The 21,149-nt window shown below is 46.4% G+C and overlaps 1 protein-coding gene across 3 annotated transcripts in view; it reads left to right on the top strand.

Moving 5' to 3' along the window:
• The first annotated feature begins 3,021 nt into the window (after positions 1 to 3,021).
• The window catches only part of MCCC1 (methylcrotonyl-CoA carboxylase subunit 1), an 82,366-nt gene continuing 64,238 nt past the window's right edge, over positions 3,022 to 21,149 (top strand). The window contains exons 1-4 of one of the 3 annotated variants that reach the window (XM_041002614.1): positions 3,022 to 3,163; positions 9,809 to 9,855; positions 11,543 to 11,679; positions 14,048 to 14,143. In XM_041002614.1, the coding sequence (XP_040858548.1) occupies positions 3,075 to 3,163; positions 9,809 to 9,855; positions 11,543 to 11,679; positions 14,048 to 14,143 (369 nt within the window). In that variant the 5' untranslated portion in view covers positions 3,022 to 3,074. The remainder of the gene's footprint in view (positions 3,164 to 9,808; positions 9,856 to 11,542; positions 11,680 to 14,047; positions 14,144 to 21,149) is intronic. The other 2 variants (XM_041002616.1, XM_041002615.1) reach the window with 2 other exon arrangements.

The following is a 21,149-nucleotide window of genomic DNA, read 5'->3' on the forward strand; positions in this document are numbered from 1 at the left end:
CCGGAAGAAGTTCCTGGCTCCTGGCTTCAGATCGGCATAGCATCAGCCGTTGAGCTCACTTGGGGAGTGAATCATCGGACGGAAGATCTTCCTCTCTGTCTCTCCTCCTCTCTGTATATCAGACTTTCCAATAAATAAATAAATCTTTAAAACATATATATATATACTTCTGAAGGAAACTAACTGATGGCTTGCATTTGTCTCAGAATAAATTGGCAGGAGGAGACTCTTGGTGGGAGATAAATGAAAAAGATTTGTCAGGAGTTAGTAATTGTTGAAATTGTATAATGGGAGCAGGGATTTATGACGTAATTTCACCTACAATCATGAATTTAAAAATTTTTCTGTAATAAGAATTCTTAAAAGCCAAGGTAAAAAATGTTCTTTCTTTGATGTGTGCTGTATCTCCCGTCGTGGCAGGACCCACTGCGACCTCTTTGTGACATTCCTGGGAAGAGCAGGCAATATGGACAGCCCGTGGCTATGCCCTGAGTGACTGTAAGAGTTTAGAATAACCGCTTGATTCTGCTTCTGTATATTGCTTTCTGCTGAGCAAGAGTAGAGCCATGTTAGAATAACCATAAAGAAGTCATTTCATGAAGCAAGTAGAAGTTTCAGTTTCCCAGACATGAACAAGGCAGCTGCAAGAATGGAGAAGATAAGGAAGCAAGGCCAATGCAACAAGGCCGATGCAAGAATATAAAAAATAAGAAAGTGAGACAGTTACAGAGAGATAAGAAGTTTGAGAAAGTACCGGGTCACCTAGTCCTAAGACGAGGAGTACAGACTGTCAACAATTAAGAAAATAGGGCCCGGCGCGGTGGCGCAAGTGGTTAAAGGTCCTCGCCTTGCACGCCCGGGATCCCATATGGGCGCCGGTTCTAATCCCAGCAGCCCCGCTTCCCTTCCAGCTCCCTGCCTGTGGCCTGGGAAAGCAGTCGAGGACGGCCCAAAGCTTTGGGAACCTGCACCCGCGTGGGAGACCCCCAAGAGGCTCCTGGCTTCGGATCGGCATAGTATCGGCCCGTTGCGCTCACTTGGGGAGTGAGTCATCGGACGGAAGATCTTCCTCTCTGTCTCTCCTCTGTGTATATCCGCCTTTCCAATGAAAAAAAAAAAATTAAGAAAATATACAAAGTTAAGGGACCCCTGGGCTATCTAATCTGATAGTGAGAAATGCTGACTATTATGCAGAGATTATGATTTTGCCCTATAAAAACTGTTCCAAAATGTTTGTGAGGCGCGCAGAGTCCTGGGTGCCTCCAGAGACTCTGTTGCCCATTCGCGAATGATCAATAAAACCCTCATGCTTATTGCAGCCTCTGCGTTTGACTTGTTTTGCCAATGACGGTGCGGCTCCCCTCCACGGGGTTGGACTCTCCCCGAGTCTAACATGACAACAGCAAGCTGTTTACTTCCCAGTTGTGGAAACAGCCTGTTTTTCATCCTCATTATATTAGACTACAAGTTTCGATTGGGTTTTCTGTGAGTTCTAGGCAAAAACATCTTCGCTGATTTGGGGGATAACCAGAAATGTGTAAGACTGACAAAATTATGGGACTGACGATGACCAAATTGTCTGAGCCTTTCTCAGATGCCGCAAAGCCAAGTAGGCATGGATTTGTTTCTGGTGCCACTGAAAGGTCAACCCAAGACACAACAACACTGCTCCCCACATGGTTTTACACGGTCATTTATTTTGTTTGGAATGCTGAGAAAGACAGCGAGCGAGATCTTCCATCTGCTGGTTCATTCCGCAAAGGCCCACAACTGAAGTCAGGAGCCAAGAACTCCGTCTGGTACCACTCAGGGGCACTGGGGCCCCAAGTACTTGAGCCCGTGCCTGCTGCCAGGCTGAATCCAGGTGCTCTGATGCACAGCGTGGATGTCCCAACAGGCACCTAAGCGCTGTGCCAAATCCCACAAGTATTTAAAAAAAAAATACAAGGAACCAGTGAGTGCTGCAAATACGGGGCTGTCGATACTGTCTGGCTGTGTTTTCTGCTGTCATACCAGAACACCGAGCCATTTATGTGGGCGCACTGTGTGGGGATGGCCGAAGCGGCAGCAGAGTTCTTTGATAACATTCTCTGGTTCTTTTGCAATAAGTTTGCTTCTCTTTTCCCTGTTCCAGGATCTATTTTGATAAACTATTTTCTTGTGACATAATTTTCTCCAGACTTCTGTTCAAAATGGAAAAGAATCAACCTTGTGTGTTTATTATGCCATGTGAGCATTTTTTCCAACTCTTTAAAAAACATTTATTTATTTTTATTGGAAAGGAGGATATACAGAGAGGAAGGAAGACAGAGAGGAAGATCTCCCACTGGTTCACTCCCCAAGCGGCCACAACGGCTGGACCTGAGCCAACCCGAAGCCAGGAGCCAGGAGCTTCCTCCGGGTCTCCCACACAGGTGCAGGGTCCTAAGGCTTTGGGCCATCCTCAACTGCTTTCCCAGGCCACAAGCAGGGAGCTGGATGGGAAGCATGGCCGCCGGGATTAGAACCAGCACCCATATGGGATCGCGGCGCGTTCAAGGCAAGGACTTTAGCCGCTAAGCTATAGCGCAGGGCCCACCAACTTATTTCTGACCAAGTATTTTCCTAATCCTTTTTCTCTGAATCCATCTCAGTCGTCTTAGTTCATTAATTTTTTTCCTTTACTGCTTTCCCTCATTTCCCTCCTACTCGGTTTTGTGTTTTCTTACAACGTTTGGGCTCTGCCTATTTTCTACAACTATTCCGAGAAACGTCACGAGCGGGGTCACCTGCCGGTCGACGTGCGCATGCGCAACCCGGCCTCCGCGCCCTTCCGCCACGCGCAGGCGCAGACCGAGAGGTGGCTGCAGAGACCACACCCCCTCGGGCCCCCCCGACTCCGACTGCCCAATCAGTGCCGCGGAAGCTAGGATCTGCGCTTTGATTGGCTCTCTTGGAGACGCCCCCCTCAGCCTGCCCGGGCTCGGACGGTGGCCGGCGCGGGACAGCAGCAGTGGACGGCGATCCCGAGTGCGCGCGGGCGCACGGGTGCGACTCGGCTGCCTGTCTGCTGGCTCTCGGTCGCTCTCCCGGCTATGGCGGCGGCCTCTACGGCGGCGGTGCTGCTGCTGGCGGCGGAGAGGCACAGGTGGCAGCGTCTGCCGAGACTCCTGCTGCCGCCGAGGTACTGGCGGCGGAGGGGCGGTGTGTCTGCGCGGGGCCCCGTGATGGTGGGAGGAGAGGACGGGAGGAAACCCTGCGCCCTTCACGGGTTCTGCTGCCCGTGCTCCCTCCGCTTCCCGAGGGAGACGGCTCCCCCTGCAGCCCGCCCTGGCCTTCCCGCTTCCCGCAGTCCTTTCGGCTCGCGTGGGCCCCTGTGTTTCCACGTCAGAGTTGGAGCTGGGCCCGCCATCCCCCACGCTGCAGCAGCCCCCCAACCCTTTGTGCTTCTGCAGCGCTGGCAGCCCCAGGGGGCTCACCGACTTGCCCGTGCTCACCTAACTCGTGAGAAATGGGGCCAGGACGCCCCCGAGTCCGTTTCCGACCAGCCGTCCCCTGCTGGGGCTGGCGTTCAGAGAAAGACCGCTGCACTTCTCTGTTGTTGCAATAACTCAAACCAACACGAACACCTTCCCGAGTGCCACGTGTGTCGCAGAAGTTGTGTGTGAACAGGTGGCTCTCGGGGCGACCTGACTCCACATCCGCCTCAGACCTGGAGCCTCCCTGACCGTAACTGGCAGGTGCCGGCGTTTTCATCCTCCTTGGCTTCATGGGGGTCGTGGTCCTGGACTGTTTCAGCATGACAGGCCAGCTTAGTGATGAACAAGGGCAACAACTGGGGTGTCTGCCTGAAGCTACTCAGTTAGGCGTGTCACGGTGGACCGAGTGTCTCTGGTGCTTCTCTTTCCTCGCCTAGGAAGTGACACTAGTTCTTTTGTGCAAAGTCAATGAAAAGAGCTTAGGACAGAATCCAGGACGTTTGGCTCAGTCCCCAGACACGAGTTGCCTTATGCCTGCCTGGATCAACCTGTTTTTCCTCACCTTTCTACCAGTTCTGGTAGGCGCCTTGACTTTTCAGTTACTTCGTTATAGGACAAGATTTCGGTGGGTGTACTGTTAGTATGCTTCTCTCTCTCTTTCTCCTGGTTTTGTTTTGTTTAGGTCCCGGGGGCTTCTTTAGGATACTAGGGTACTCCATGTCTATTTCCGTCTCCCCTCTCCAAGTTTAGCCCGTGTCGGAAGAACCATTCTCCAGTTGCTGTCACCCAGAGGATGTTAGGGTTGTCGGTGGCTGATAGAATTAAAAGTCTTTGTAGAGGAGACTGGATATTAGTTTCTGTGCAGTGGTTCTTCGTTTCCAGTGGTGGAATTGTGGTCCTTTAGAATGAACTGGTAGAGAAACTCCTGGGTTAGAGTGTGTTGGTTTTCATGGAGGCAACTTCTTTGTCTTGTGAGTTAACCACTGCTTTAAGTTGTGGTTTAAGTGACCGGAACAATCACAATGTCATTGGGGTAAGGATTGGCATATATTTGCAAAGTGTCCGCATAGTTACATATGATTACATGTGCCAGGAAATAAAAAGTTCATGGGAAAATGGAATGAAGGTGTTAAGTAAGGAGGCGCATTGGTTCGCTGGTTAAAATATCAGGTGGGACTGGCATTGTGGCACAGTTAGGCCACCTGTGACACTGGCATCCCGTATAAGCACAGGTTCAACTCCAGGCTGTTGTGCTCCTTGCTGCTGTGTCTGGGGAGGCAGTGGCAGGTGGTTCAAGTCTTGGGGCCGCTGCATCCACTTGGCAGACAACCCAGATGGGATTCTAAGCTCCTGGCTTTGACCTAACCTAGACCAGGCCCTTGCGCTGTAGCATGTTAAGCTGGTTCGTGTTGCAGCTTCTTCATGTCTGATCCCTTCTAATGTGCCTGGGAAAGCAGCTGAAGATGGCACTTGGGCCCCTGCCACCTTCCCGGGACATCCATGCCTCCATGTCCCACTTCCTGGGACATCCAGAGGAAGCTCTTGGCTTTGCCCTGTCTCAGCGCTGACCCCTGTGACCGTGGAAGGTGAATCAGGTTGGAAGATATCTCTCTCTCCCCCTATTGCTCTGTAACTCTGCCTTTTTAAAAAAAGTTTATTTTTATTGGAAAAGGAGAGTCAGAGAAAGCTCTTCCATCTCTGATTTACTCCCCAAATGACCACAATAGCTGGAGCTGAGCTTCTTGCAGATCTCCCATGTAAGTGCAGAGTGTCAGATTTTGGGCCATCATCCACTAATTTCTAGGCCACAAGCAGGAAGCTGGAAAGTGAAGCAGCTGGGACACAAATTGGTGCCCATATGGGTTGCAGTGTTCCAGGACGAGGATTAGCCATTGAGTCATCATGCAAGCCCCAATTCTCTTCCAAATAAGTAAATATTTATTTTTTTTTAAAGATTTGTTGGGCCCGGCGCGGTGGCGCAAGTGGTTAAAGGTCCTCGCCTTGCACGCCCGGGATCCCATATGGGCGCCGGTTCTAATCCCGGCAGCCCTGCTTCCGTTCCAGCTCCCTGCCTGTGGCCTGGGAAAGCAGTCGAGGACAGCCCAAAGCCTTGGGACCCTGCACCCGCGTGGGAGACCCGGAAGAGGCTCCTGGCTTCGGATCGGCATAGCATCAGCCGTTGCGCTCACTTGGGGAGTGAATCATCGGATGGAAGATCTTCCTCTCTGTCTCTCCTCTCTGTACATCCGCCTTTCCAATAACAAAATAATAAAAATAAATCTTTAAAAAAAAAAAAAGATTTGTTTATTTTTATTGGAAAGTCAGATATACAGAGAGGAAGAAAGACAGAGAGAAGGATCCTCCATCTACTGATGCACTCCCTAAGCGGCCGCAATGGCCAGAGCTGAGCCAACCCGAATCCAGAAGCCTGGAGCCTCTTCTGGGTCTCCCACATGGGTACAAGGTCCCAAGGTTTTGGGCCATTTTATACTGCTTTGCTAGGCCACAAGCAGGGAGCTGGATGGGAAGCAGGACTGTCAGGATTAGAACTGGTGTTCATATGGGATCCTGGCACGTGCAAGGTGAGGACTTTAGCCACTAGGCCACTGAGCTGGGCCCATTACATGGCGTCTGATATACACTGTGCTTTCTGTGTGCTCACATATTTTTGTGGATTTTATCTTCTGCTTTATGAAGAATCTACAATGATTAGATCTTTTTTTTTTTCATTTTACTTTATTATTATTATTTTTTATAATCTTACTTAGTAGCTTAGGGTACAGAGGGTCAGGGGCTACAGAAAAGTGGGTAATACCATTGTTTTCACACTAATATCATCATTTTTTTCCCTGTGTCTGGGGTCAGAGGAGAAACAAAGGGAAAAGCCCCACTCAGCCTCCCACTCACCCTAGATCCCCAATGTGAGGGGCGCTCCGAGGGTCCTGCTCAAGCAGTTTTCATAGGTCAGAAGTTCTGAATTGCTGCCAATCTTGCCATTCCAATCGCGATGAAATGTATTCAGAATCCACTGGCTGACGTAGTCTCTTCATGGTTGAGGTTCTGAGATCAGCAGTTCAGTTGGAGGGATCTTCAGAGAAACTTAATCTGAGGTGATCCCAGACCCGATTCTTGTGTGTGCTTGGCAGTATGGGGTCTGACACCATCCATTACCCCAATCAGCTTACGCACGTGTGGGTGGTTGCAATTGCTGGGTCAGTTCTGTTTCCAGCCCTGTCTTCCACGTGAACACTGGATGTTGTAGTCCAGCTCGATCCTGTCCACTTCATATTCGGCCCTCACGCAAACCAGTGGGAGCTACAGCCTAGTCGGGGCAACTCCCCCATACCCCTACCAGGCCTGCCCCCTACCCTGGTTCCCATGCTTGCCAGTATATACCGCAGACTTGTTCAGTCTGTCACACATCCCATTCAGCTCTCATACATGTCAGTGGGCATTGAAGCCTAGTGCAACCCAACCAGCCCTACTGTCCAGCCCACACACATACTAGCGGGTGCCTTTCTGTCTAGCCACCCCTGCCCCTGTCCTGGTTTTTGTGCTCTTCAATGGGAGTGGTAACCCAAGAGGGAGGTGCCCACTATCTCTCTACTAGACCACTCCAACTTCCGGATTATGCACTCTCCAGGTGATTCTGTTGTTTAATTTGACAGATTAAGCTCCCAGTGCCAGCCTCTGCCAGCTGATGCTGCGGCAAAGCCCCACCAACCCTCATCCACTCTAATTTTTGCTTGCACCAGTCAGAACAGTCAGTCCAACCTGCCCCTTTGCTGATTTAGCTCACTTAAGGCCCACAGGCGTTGTAGCCCTGCCTGGTCTGGTCTGCCCCCATCCCAACTCACGCTTTCCAGTGGGAGTGGTTGTCCAGTAGGGGGAGAGCCCACTTTCCCCCTGCCGGCTCTGCCCTTCCCTCCTGGTTCTCACGTGTGCTGTTTGGGCGCTATAACCACATCTGATATGGCTCACCTCACTTTGGCATTCCATAATGTGCACTGGTTTGTGTTGCGACTGAACCTGGCCTGACCCACACTCTATTTTGGTGCTTGGATTCACCAGCAGGTGATGTGAATGGGTTCAGCCTGGTCTGCCCCCCACCTATGCCATATGTATGCCAGTGGGTATCTTCCTCTGGCCTGGTCTGGGTTGCTCCCTATCGTGGTTCTTGTGCTCACCTGCAGGAACTGTGTCCTGACAGAGAAGTTTCCCAAGGTCTTCCATAAGAACCTCTCCCATTGCCAGATCTCATGCATACTGGTGGTTCCATGGGTCAGCCCTCTTTACTGGCCTTCAGTCCATTCCATTTCTTGATGTTGGATGTTTCAGCCCAGCCAAGGCTCATCCATACCCAGACACTGCTAACACATGGCTCAGTAGGGGCAGAGACCTAGCCTAATCCGTCCTACATCTATCTACCCAGGTTCTCCAGAGCACCAGATGGTGCTGGCATCTAGCCTGCTTGCTGCGCCCAGCTGCAGTTCACACTTATGCCAAGGGAGATTGCAGCCATATCCAGACCAATTGCAGCCTGTATTCTGGCCCCTGCACTCTCCCGTGGGAACCCCAACCCAGCAAGGGTGTACTCTCACAGTTCCCCAACCGAACCTATTGCCAACCCAAGATTATGTGCGTGCCAGTGGTTATTCCGACCCAATTGGCTAAGACCCCCACCTGTCTCAAGCTTTGCCTTTAATGCTGTGGCCTAGTATCCCTGGCTTTTGCAGACCAGTTGGTGTAAGAGCCTAGTTCGGTATGACATATGCTCCATCCTGATTTCTATTCTTTCTTGTGAGATGGGGTTTGCTTGGCCCTGCCTGGTCCACCGCCTTCCATTTGCAGCCTGGCCCACCCCACATCCTGTTTTAGGATGCACATTTGGGTGCTGCTGCCTTGACCTGCCCAGATTGCCATTGGTTCCTTTACCTGTAAGTGATGGCAGGTTCCATGGTCACACCTACATCAGCCTATCACCATCCCAACTCATGAGCTAACATGCAGGACTTGTATTTCCACAGGGTTGGGCCCATACTTCCCCCACAGAGTTTACCCCCGGTCCAAGTTCTCTCTGTCGTGCTGGTTAGTGTCTTGACCTGCCAAGGGTGACCAGTCCACTATTCTGCCACCCAGTCAGGTATTGGTACCTAGCCTGCCAGACAGGCCTCCATCCATAGCTTTGGTGTGGACTGGTGTGTGGCAGTCAGTGATGCTCTATGCTAACAGTCCATCTCAGGATTCCCATGTGGGCTGGTGAATCAGTCTGGCCCAAATATCTTACGGACACTGCTCTCCAAACCATCAGGTTTCAGTCCCCACGCTTGCCTGAAAGTTTCATGACCTCGTTACTGGGAATCACCTAGAATTCATCTTTTACCTATACTAATTCTGTGTTTATCCCTAGGCAGCAATTACATATTCTAAAAACCCCAGAGTTTGCTGCTGGGCAGCCAGCAGGCAGAGCCTAGCACTATTTAGTGCACTGTCTTCCCAAAGCCAAGGATTTGGTCATTGCCTTTTGGCAGTGGCTTTGGCCTGAGTCCCCAGCATTGGATCTGGCCTGGCATGGGCACCCCCCACAGCCATCACACTGTTTGGAGCTGCTTTTGTCCCCAGCCCCAAGGCCAAACCCCTCTCAAACTCATCCTGCCGCGAGATGTTAGCAGCAGGGCGAAGCTAGGACTTTAATCCAGTTTCCACATTTCTCTCATGGTGTACTTACCCTGAGGGAAAGATTCAAGGGCTGCAGTGGGTAAGACTATTATCTCCCTATTGTTTCCTTCATATATCTGAGGTAAAGGGGGATTTTAAGGGAGAAGCCCCACCCGGTCTCCCACCCACATGCTTTTTATTATTGCTTTTTAATTCAACGATAGAAACTTTCTTGTGCTTCTGGAGCCTGGGAGAGCAGGATTCAGGTAGCAGCAGGGTTGGTTTCTGTCTTCCCCGGGGCCTCTTTATCTCTGTGTGCACAGAGCAGTTCCTTGGTTTTTCATCACTCCTTACTGTGTTCTTTTGCCAGGCTCAGGAGCAAACGGGTTAGGTGACTCAAGGGGAGAAATTTAACTTCTGATTTCCAGATTAGTTTTCTTCTCATAAATAAAGTCCTATTAAATCCCACTGCTGGTCAGATTAAGGCTTTTATTATTAATATTTTATTTTTTTAAGAGAAAAACCTTTTTAAACTTAAAAAAATTATTTCTATGATGCAGTTCAGATGAAGGTTTAATTTAGGTTATACTTGGACTTGGCTTCAAACTAAAAAGTATAGATTCTTTTCAAAGAATAATGACTAATCTTTAATTTTCTGTATAGTTACAATTTCACTTGGATTTATTTTTTAGGAGATGGGCTTGGAAGCAAAGAACCATGAAGTATGCAACAACCACAGGTATTGATAACATTTCTTGTGCTAATTGGCTTTGGTTCAGGTTGCAAACTAAGGAAAAACTGTTTAGTCCCTTAATTTGTGCATACCAGAATTAGTTCTCATAACATTAGTTCTTTAACATTTTGGATTTTCATGATAATTTTCTTAATAAGTGTCAAATTGTGGTTTTTGGTATCTTCTATATTCTCTTGCTGTTAAGTTTAAAATATAGGGAGTAATAATGGAGATATTTTATATTTGTATCTTCTGACTGACTGTTGTATAACTATACTGATTAAATCATTGTTTTGTTTTGAAATACTTGTTTATTTTTATTGGAAAGACAGATCAGAGTACAGAGAGAAGGAGAGACAGAGGGAAAGCTCTTCCATCTGTTGGTTCACTCAACAAATGGCTATAATGACTGGAGCTAGGAGCCTCTTCCAGGGCTCCCATATGTGTGCAGGGTCCCAAGGCTTTAGGCCATCCTCTGCTGCTTTCCCAGGTCACAAGCAGGGAGCTGGATGGGAAGTAGAGCAGCCGGGACAATCCATATGGGATGCTGCTGCTTGCAAGGTGAGGATTTAGCGATTGAGCCATTGTATTTGGCCCTGAATCACTGTTTTTAAAGTAATAATTTTAAATAGCAAGAATTTTTTTCCAAATGAAAAAATTTACATGGACTTTACAACTATAGCATTTATAAAAGTGTAATTTCCAGTTATTTGTGTATTAATTCCCCATCAATCCCATCCCTACAGCCTGCTGCTGTCTTCTCCACCATAGGTGCATGTGCGTTCTCTCTCTTTCTCTCTCCCTGACCTGTGACAGTTCTTGGTTTCCACGATCGCCCCTGAAGAATGCCACCTTAGGTTCTGTGAAATCCAGAGCAGGCTTGTGGCTTAGTAGTTAAGATAACTGCATTGTACATCAGAGCTTCTGGTTTTGGTTTGCAAGTCAGGCTCCTAACTCCAGATGCTTGCTAGTGCAGAACCTGCAAGGCAGAGGTGATGGGCATGTAGTTGGATCCCTGCCACCCTAGGGCAGCCCTAGATTTCCATCTACTGGCTTTGCCTGGGGATCCTGGTCCCAGAGGCGCATTTTGTATGAAAATGGCAATAGCATGTCATGACACTGATGCTGGTAGACTGGCACGGTAGTCATTTACATTGCAGAAGGAGCACACATCGCTGCATGTGGAGGCTGCGCATCCGAGCGACCATGAGGTCCAGTTTTGTAGTGACGTAGACTTGGGTTCAAATCCTGAGCCTTCACTTCTTTTGGGAAGGTCATACCTCTTTCAGCTTTAGTTTCTGCATCTTTAAAATTAAGACAATGCTAAGAATATTCGCTTTTATTAGGATTGTTGTGAGAATTTAAGTATAGATTGAGTCCTTGGTGCAGAACTTAGGGCTTTGAAAGTACTTGGCAACAATCAGTTGTTATTCATTATGGTGATTATTTTAACTTGTTGCAATTTGGTCTTTTTTGTACAAAGCATCTTTTCATTTCAATGTTTTTGGTTAAAAATCAGAGTCATTTAAGAATTCATGTAAGAGTATCTTCAATTTCAGTTGATGAATACATTAATATCAGTTGAAATGGTAATTTTAGGCTCTCTTATGCTGATCTTAACAAAGACATTTCTCTTTCTTATTCCTTCCTCTCCAGTAACAATTGTGTATGATTTTCATGGTATTTTAAACAGGAAGAAACATTACCAAGGTCCTCGTTGCAAACAGAGGAGAAATTGCCTGCAGGGTGATGCGAACAGCCAAAAAAATGGGTGTACAGTCCGTAGCTGTTTACAGTGAGGCCGACAGGAATTCCATGCATGTAGATATGGTATGTCATGAAACCCTGGCAATATCTCATACATGATCACTTTTATTTATTGTGTCAGTATTTTTGTCCTTTCCAATGACAGTTGATACTTTTGGAGTCAGCAGGATCTAAGTTGTTCAAACTGCTCAGAAAAGTTCTTTCCGCTTGGGACTGTTTTCTTACTGAAACATACGTTGAACTAAACAGCGTACTGAGTGGTAAGTTACAGGCAAGTCCTCATCTCTTCGAGGATTGGTTAGAACCAGTCAGAGTGTGGCCAATCCATACTTGAGTTGTTTGCAGCAACTTGCATCCAGATCCTTGATGTGCAAGGGCAAAGTTCAAGGCTGTGTTTTGAACAGCTCCATTTGCTGCCATCCAAGTGATGTTGGGTAAGCTGTTTTACAGTCCCTGAGCCTTATTTATTTATTTTTTTAAATTTATTTATTTTTATTGGAAAGGCGGATATACAGAGAGGAAGAGAGACAGAGAGGAAGATCTTCTGTCCCATGGTTCACTCCCCAAGTAGCTGCAGTGGCTGGAGCTGAGCCAATCCGAAGCCAGGAGCCAGGAGCTCCTCCGGGTCTCCCACGCGGGTGCATTGTCCCAAGGCCTTGGGCTGTCCTTGACTACCTTCCCATGACACAAACAGGGAGCTGGATGGGAAGTGGAACACCTGGAATATGAACTGGCACACATATGGGATTCTGGGCATACAAGATGAGGACTTTAGCCACTAGGCTACCATACTGGGCCTAAGCTGATTCATTTCTGATCCCGCTTCTGCTTATGGCCTGGGAAAGCATCTCCATGTGGGAGATCTGGGAGAAGCTCCAGGCTCCATGCTTCATACCTGCTCAGCTCTGGCTGTTGGGAAGTAAACCTCTCTCTCCATCTCCCAGTTTAACTTTGCCTAGTTAAAAAAACCTGGTCTTTGGCCCTCTTATTTTCTCAGTATATGTTCTTACCCTAGATCATGTGACCTATTCCAGCATTACTGGAAAAAAAAAAGAAAAAGAAAACAGCTCCCAAATTTCTGTTTTCAGCCCAGAGTTCCTTTTGAACATGTTACATGTTGTTCCAGTTACCTATGGCTTGTTGTCTCATCTAGGTCTTGTCATAGATATGGAATTAATCTGAAACTGAACTCTATACTTCTCATCTTATTCAATCTGATTTTTTTTTACACACATACTTTACCCAGTAGATGGTTGTGGAACTCATAAAAATTATAGTGCCAGAGATCTGGGCATTTTTGAGTATCTCTCTCCTCTCTTCTTATTTCAACACTTACCCACCACCTCTCCGTCTAGAAAGATCCCCAAGTGTGATTAACTCTATTTCCCAAACACTTCTTTCTGTCCTCTTCCAGCTGTGCCTCTGGTCCAAGCTGCTGCCATCCCTTGGGTGGCCACGTGCTGTGTTCCAGAGTCCTCTCCTTATTTCACTGAGTCACTTTCTGCAATCTGTGACACCATGGATTAAACCACTTCCTATGGTGCTGGTTTTCTGTATGAGCTCTGGTTTGAATCCTGGCTGCACTTCATATCCAGTTCCCTGCTAATGTGCCTGGGAAAGCTGTGAAAGATGGCCCATGTTCTTTGGCTCCTGCACCCATGTGGGAAACCCAGATGGAATTTCTGGCTCCTGGCTTTGGTCTGGCCCAGCTCCAGCCCTTGTGGGTATTTGGGGAGTAAACCAGTGGATTTATGATCTCTCTCTCTCTCTTTACCTTCATTTCTTTTTCTCTCTAACTCTACCTTTCAAATAAATAAAATAAATCTTTAGAAAAACTTCCGCATGATTTAATGGATTAGCAGTCATATATGTGTGCAAATCTTCATGGTGTGATGGTCTTCCCACTGAGGGTTTTCACAAAATCTGCATCTTAGTGACAGTCCCAACACAGATGGTGGATCCAAAAACAGACTACGTGGAAGTTCCAGGGGACAGTATAAAATAGTTCACAAATGTGTGGAAGAAGCACTGTCTTCATACTTTCATAACTGTGTATACTTTTGTAAATGTTTTCATGCAGTATATATCTATTCAAATGCTTTGTGTCTATTTTCAAATTGTAACCGTGAGACATAAAATATAGCTTAGATTATTGCTACGGTTAATCATATCATGACTAAAGCCCATTGCTCTCCTGTGTGTGACACTGTAATTTCACTCCGGTGCGAATATCACATGTGAACATCCTTTCATATAAATGATTTTAGGACTGGTTCATTTTTCATAACACAAACATGAGCCAGCACTGTTGTTTTTGAGTTCTTGCACTGTTCTTTGGGAGCCAGGATAAAAAGAGTCCAAACCATTTCTCTGTGGTAAGAGAGTATATACTTTTGCATTATCTCTTAAGCACATCCTGTTTTTCGAACAGGCTGATGAAGCTTACTTTATTGGCCCTGCTCCCTCCCAGCAGAGCTACCTTTCTATGGAGAAGATTATCCAAGTGGCCAAGATTTCTGCTGCACAGGTAAGAGTTGTAAGAATATCTGTTATGTGTGTACAGCTTAAAATTAGCTATTTGCAAAAATGGTCTACTTAAAAAAAGTTTTCTTTTTTTTTTTTTAAGATTTATTTATTTTTATTGGAAAGGCAGATTTCCAAAGAGAGGAAGAGGCAAAGATCTTCCAGTCTCTAGTGGTCCACTCTCCAAATGGCTGCAACGGCTGCAGCTGAGTCTACCTGAAACAGGGAGCCAGGAGCTCCTTCCAGGTCTCCTGTGTGTGCAGGGGCCATCCTCGACTCCTTCCCCAGGCCACAACCAGGGAGCTGGATCAAAAGTGGAGCAGCCAGGGCACGAACCAGTGCCTATATGAGATGCAGTGCTTAGAGGTGAAGGATTAGCCAATTGAACCAATGCATCAAACCCACAATTTTTGGTGTTTTGTTTTTGTTTTTGTTTGTTTGTTTTTTGTTTGTTTTATTTGAAATGCAGAGACACAAAGAGGGAGACACAAATTTTGCATTTGCTGGTTTACATCCCAAAGGCCTGCAGCAGCTGGGACTGTGCCAGGCCAAAGTCAGGAGCTAGGAACTCACTCTGAGTCTCTCATGTGGAAGGCAGGGACCCAAGAACTTAAGACCGCCTGCTGCCTCCCAGGGCACACATTAGCAGGAAACTAGAATCAGTAGTGAGGCAGGAACTTGAACTTAGGGGTTCTGATATGGCTTGCAGACATCCCAAACAGCTTCCAAAGTGCTCTGCCGAATACCTGCCCTGTTTTCTATTTTTAACCTTTCCCAAGATTTTATATTTATTTCTAATAACTTATTTGCTTGAGAGGCATTGCATCCTGGATGTCTCTAGTGACGTGGCTGGGCCAGGTGAGAGCCAGGAGCCAGATACTTGATCTAGTTCTCCTTCAGGGCTTGCAGGCTCACTAGCCGTGCCATTATCACTGCCCCCAGGATCCACACCAACAGGAAGCTGGAACCAGAACTGGGCTCTGAACCCAGGTTCTCCGATATGGGACGTGGGCATCACAACCAGCACCTTACGCACTAAGTCAACACTCCACTGCTCAACTTGGGGATTTTTATATTTGCTTATTGGGTTGTCTGTGTAAGCCAAGCGTGTCAATTTTAGATCCTCTGCCACTCTGCCTTCTGGCTGAAGCCAGTACATTTCAGACCTTTTGGGGAATCAGTAGAGGGAGGGCTTAAATTATAAAATGAGAGAGAATTTAGCTCTCTATCCTCAAAAATGGATACTAGAAACATCATATTCTAGGGGAGAAGCAGATGGTGCTCTGCACAAGGTAAAATACAGTCAGAAGAGCTCTGCTTCCTCCTTTACTTCCAGCCTTATCCGGGGGCCTCTGTGATGTGCACCTGTTTCTCTAATGTGCAGTCTCAAAGTTTTGCTGGGATGCCATCTCTCCTTCCTCCTTCAAAATGACACAGGAGCCAATTTGTGTTGGGCCATGCTTTGAAATATCTCAGAAATCACACAGCCAGATCTTGGGATCTTTTTTCTGATTTCTGAAGTGTAGCTGGTTTCCCTACTTCTAAATATCTTACCAAACCATGCAGTTCTAACGGCTACTGGGTGAACATTTCTAAAATGCTGAACTCATTATTATTTCCTGTTCTTTCTGTGTCTATTTTTGCAGTCTTCGCCATCCTGTCTGCCAGTTAGTAAATCTTCAGTGGTTACAAGACAATGATGAGACTTTTCAGGCTGTATTTAAAATGATCTCATTCTATTTGTCAAAACTTATTTCCCATCTCCTCTGTTTTATTACTAGTCCAATGAACTTTTCTCCCTCTCCTTTTTACACTGTGCTAATTTCTTCTTCCCTGCATTTGCTTATACTGATCTTTCTGCCCTTGGTTCTTTATGTATTTATTCTTCCAATAACTGCTGAATGACTCTCTCTTCTGGGCCAGTTCAGCAATGGCTGAGGCAAATCCAGTCCTGTCTGCCTGGGAAGTACACTGTAGTAGATAGTAGGTAAGACAGACAGTAAGCATTTAAACAAATAGAGAAATAATGCAACAGGAAGTATGGCAGGATGAGGAGGTGAAGACTGGATAGGTGGGTCAGAGGAGGCTTCCCTGTGGAGGGGACTGTTAAACAAAGACTGATGCTGTGAGAAGGAGCCTGCCTCGGGAGGGATGAAAGCAAGAAGGTGCAAGCAGCTGGAACTGCCATGACGCGGAGATGAAAAACAAGCTTGGCTCAATGGCACAGGAGTACTCGTTCAGGTTGGCTGCAGTGAGGGGCTGAGTTTTCAGGGCATAGTTGATGGAACTACAATTCCAAATCCCACTCTTTCAACAGAGGGAATTTAATTTAGGAATTTGTTACACCAGGTTTAGAGGGCTGGAGGGTAGAGGGTAGTTGAAGAGGTCTTTTGAAGAAATTGAAGAAGTTGCCCAGTAACAGTGATACCAGAAATTGCCCATTGGGAAGAAGCTGGAGGAGCCATCTCTGTAGTTCTTGCTCACGCCTGAGCAGGTAGCTGTATCTGGCTGCAGGGGACTTGGGGAGCCTGGTGCCGAGAGACTCAAGGAATCTGAAGACTAACACACTGCTGATCCCCATGAGGCCAGTGCTGTGGCATAGCACTTAGTACCCCCACCGGTAGTGCCAGCATTACATATGGGTGCATGTTCAAGTCCCATACTCCACTTCAGATCCAGCTCCCTGCTAATGTGTGTGGGTAATCAACAGAAGGAAATAAACCCACGTGGGAGACTCCCAGGAAGCTCCAGGCTCATGGATTCAGACTGGCTTAGGTCTGATTGTTGTGGCCATTTGGGGAGTCAACCAGCAGGTGAAGGCTGTCTTTTTCTCTCTCTGTCCATTTGTCTGTCTCTCCTGTCTGTGTAGTTCTGCCTTTCAAATAAAAAGGGGGTGAGCTTTCCTTGCTTTGGCTTTTATTATGGTGGCTCCAGCTGACAGAAACTGACAGGAAGCCCTCCTGACAAAGATGGAAAGAGCCCTGTCCCAGAGCCCAACATACAAGATTGGGTTTGGACCTGAGATGGCCAACTCACATGAAGAAGGTATAGCCGCCAAAGCAGAGAGACAGGGAGGAGTAGCATCATTTAGAATGTCGAAGGCCTTAAAATAGTGTTTGTATTTAATTGTGAATAGGCAGCTGGAGGTTTTAGACAGAGGAATAAATGGTCTGGTTTGCATTTTAATAAGATGGCTGTAGTGCTGAATGGAAAAGAAGTGTGTGATGGCACGAAGGCAGTGTTAGAAACAGTGACAGTGAGTGTGGAGAGTGATGCGTTGGTCGTGGGAGCCATGTCCTGCTCCACTGCCTGAATCCCCGCCCCTTTAGATCCTTTTCTTTCCTCCAGTCATGTTGATCTTTCCACTTGCTTTTAGCATTTGCTTTCCTGCTCCAGTCCTTCTCTAGTTGTGAAAAGGACAGTATTGTGACAGCTTGTTTAAATGTCTCAGTTGGCTTTATTTTTAATTCTAAGATTGAGTAACATTTTGCTTCTTATGACAGAGTAAATGTTCGCATCGCTGAGCAGAGGGTACAGAATAAGCCTGGAAAAAGCCAAAGAACATACAGGGGCTAATCATTTCTTTGTTGAGTAGAGAGGGAGTCAGAAGGGCAGTGATTAGTTAGTGTCGGGTTAGGCAGGTTACTTTTTGTATAAGCATTTCTTTCTTCTTTTTTTTTTTTAAGATTTATTTTTATTATAAAGTCAGATATAGAGAAGAGAAAAGACAGGAAGACCCGTCACTGATTCACTCCCCAAGTAGCCACAATGACCGGAGCTGAGCCAATCCAAAGCCAGGAGCCTCTTCCAGGTCTTCCATATGGGTTCATGGTCCCACGGCTTTGGGCCTTCCTTGACTGCTTTCCCAGGACACAAGCAGGGAGCTGAATGGGAAGCGGGGCTGCCAGGATTAGAACTGACACCCATATGGGATCTCTGAATATGCAAGGCAAGGACTTTAGCTGCTAGGCTACCATGTTGGGCCCTGTGTAACCATTTCAAACAAAGGATATTTCATTGTTACGCCAATTAAAATTGATTTTTAGAAATATTATCTATTTGAAAGCAGCTACACACATATAGATATCTTTTTTCTTAATTTGAATAAATAAATTTGTGTAGTTTTGTACTCCTATTTGTTTCATGGTCCTGTTGGTATTCTGTAGAATTAGAGTCCCTAGATTGAATAATATAGGCATTAAAATGTATGCACAAGGATTTAAAACATGCTTGTTTCTTTCTTTTTTATTTATTTATTTATTTTTTTAAAGATTTATTTTTATTATTTTTTTATTGGAAAGGCGGATGTACAGAGAGGAGAGACAGAGAGGAAGATCTTCCGTCCGATGATTCACTCTCCAAGTGAGCGCAACGGGCCGATGCTATGCCGGTCCGAAGCCAGGAGCCTCCTCCGGGTATCCCACGGGGGTGCAGGTTCCCAAAGCTTTGGGCCGTCCTTGACTGCCCTCCCGGGCCACAGGCAGGGAGCTGGAAGGGAAGCGGGGCTGCCGGGATTAGAACCGGCGCCCATATGGGATCCCGGGCGTGCAAGGCGAGGACCCTTAACCACTTGCGCCACCGTGCCGGGCCCAAAACATGCTTGTTTCTAAAGCTTTCTTTTTTTTTAAAAAAAAAAAGATTTATTTTTATTGGGAAGTCAGATATACAGAGAGGAGGGACAGAGAGGAAGATCATCTGTTCGATGACTCACTCCCCAAGTGGCCACAACGGCCGGTGCTGTGCTGATCCAGAGCCAGGAACCTCCTTCAGGTCTCCCACGCGGGTGCAGGATCCCAAGGCTTTGGGCCATCCTCGACTGCTTTCCCAGGCCACAAGCAGGGAGCTGGATGGGAAGTGGAGCTTCCGGGATTAGAACTGGTGCCCATATGGGATCCTGCGTGTTCAGGGTGAGGACTTTAGCTGCTAGGCCACTGCGCTGGGCCCTCTAAGGCTTTCTTTGTTATTGAGTACATGGCCCTTGGGAAGGAAAGGAGATGAGAATAATATTTTATATAATATATATCCTGAAGAATCCAGACACTTTCTCATGTCGCCTTGTGACTTAGTAGTAATATTGCTTCCATCTCATAGGCGTAAATGCCCATGTACACGAAGGTAACGCGCTGTTTCATAACCCTTCGAGTCTCTTGCTATTGCAAGTGTGATCCGCAGTCCAGCAGCACTGGATCCCTTGGAAGCTCATTAGAAAGGTGGCTTTCAGGCCCCTACTCAAAGCTCTGTAATTTGCATATTTATGCAAAACTTGAATTTTAAAGCAAGATTTCCCAGGTGATTTGATAGCAGAATTTGTCTAATTATTGAAAGAAAAAGAATTGAACCAGAATATCCCAAATCCCAGCCCTCTCCCTGTTCATTAGACCAGACCAAGTTTGGAATATTTATGCACAGCATTTGAGGGGAAACCAAGAGTGTGTGGTATACTAATTCCAGGGGATTGACCAACTCTATCTGTTTGGATTAAAATTATGTTAGATGTTATGATACAGACAGTGAAGAAAGAATAAATAGTGTTTGCTCTGAAATAGTGTATAAATTAAATTTTGAAAGGAGTAAAGTATTTTCAACATTACCTAATTCGCCTGGGTAGTCAAAATTTTAGATGGGACCCAGTGTAATAGCCCAGTGGCTAAATCCTTGCCTTGCAAGCGCAGGGATCCCATATGGGCGTCGGTTCATATTCTGGCTGTTCCACTTCCCATCCAGCTCCCTGTTTGTGGGCTGGGAAATAAGGGAGGATGTCCAATAGCCTTGGGATCCTGCAGCTGTGTAGGAGACCCGGAAGAAGCGCCTGGCTCCTGGCTCCAGATCAGCTCAGCTCCGGTGGTTGCAGTCACCTGGGGAGTGAATCAGTGGACGAAAAATCTTCCTCACTGTATCTCATTCTCTATAAATCTGAGTTTGCAATAAAAATAAAAAATCTTAAAAAAGGATATTAGATGTCTTGAAAAGAATTACAGGTAGTGCTGTAAGCGCAAAATGAAAAGAGCAGAAGATAGTACCATGACAGAATGGGATTTGGTATTATTAAATGAGAAAATGGAGGCTGAGGAATGCTCCTTTGGCTCTGCAGTCAGCCCTGAAGAGAAAGGACATGTAGCAGATGAGAGAAAAACTGTCCTTACCTGTGACCCTGGAGAGTAACTTGGTGGTCATTCTGATACAGGATGTTGAATATCACAAAAGAAGTGGAATTGTTCTAAATATGACCATTTTGGCTTAGGCACTCCTGTTGGAGTTATAGTTTTCAAGTGAGCTAAATTTCTGGCCATGCCTGGTAATATGATCATGGTGGGAGGAAGCAGGTCCTTTTGAGTATCGGTTGCCTCTGACCTTCTCGTGCTGGGAAGGTGGTAGCAGTCATCCCTGGTTGCAGATTAGAGCCACCCGAGGAACCTTTTTAATAGACTGTTAAGGGACTGCCTTGTAATACCCTCTTTGTTGGAGTGCTGTCTACAGGTAGATTCGTGTGTAATGTGACAGGTGTGTGCCAGGTGTGTGATGCCAACCATGGACGTAAGAACTGTGCACTTAAAACAAATATACATTTCTATATGTTCATTATACTTTAGTGAAAAGTTTAAAATACAAGCTTTTGCCCAAACTTGTATTTTGCTCTCAGCATGAATATAGCATAAAAGTGCTCCAGTTTCTTTTCATTTTTTTTTTAACTTCATTATCTCTTAAACAACACAGCATCACAGTTATTTATGTAGTGTTGACATTGTATTAAGAATTTTAAATTAGAGATAATTTAAAACATAGAGGAGGATATGCATAGGTAATGCACAAATACCACAATATCATTTTACATAAAGGACTTGAACATGCTTGGGTTTTGTGTCCTGGAACCATTCCTCCAAATGCTGAGGACAGATACTGAAAGCTGACCATACTGTGTCATGAATGAGCTCACCAGGCATGAATACTGTGAGCCTCCAGGATGACATGGCACCTCAGAACATGCCTGATAGGGAATTAATCCCTGGACA

This window comes from Ochotona curzoniae, unplaced genomic scaffold (assembly GCF_017591425.1).
Source record: "Ochotona curzoniae isolate NIBS_2020 unplaced genomic scaffold, NIBS_Ocur_1.0 scaffold_2587, whole genome shotgun sequence".
Lineage (NCBI taxonomy): Eukaryota > Metazoa > Chordata > Mammalia > Lagomorpha > Ochotonidae > Ochotona > Ochotona curzoniae.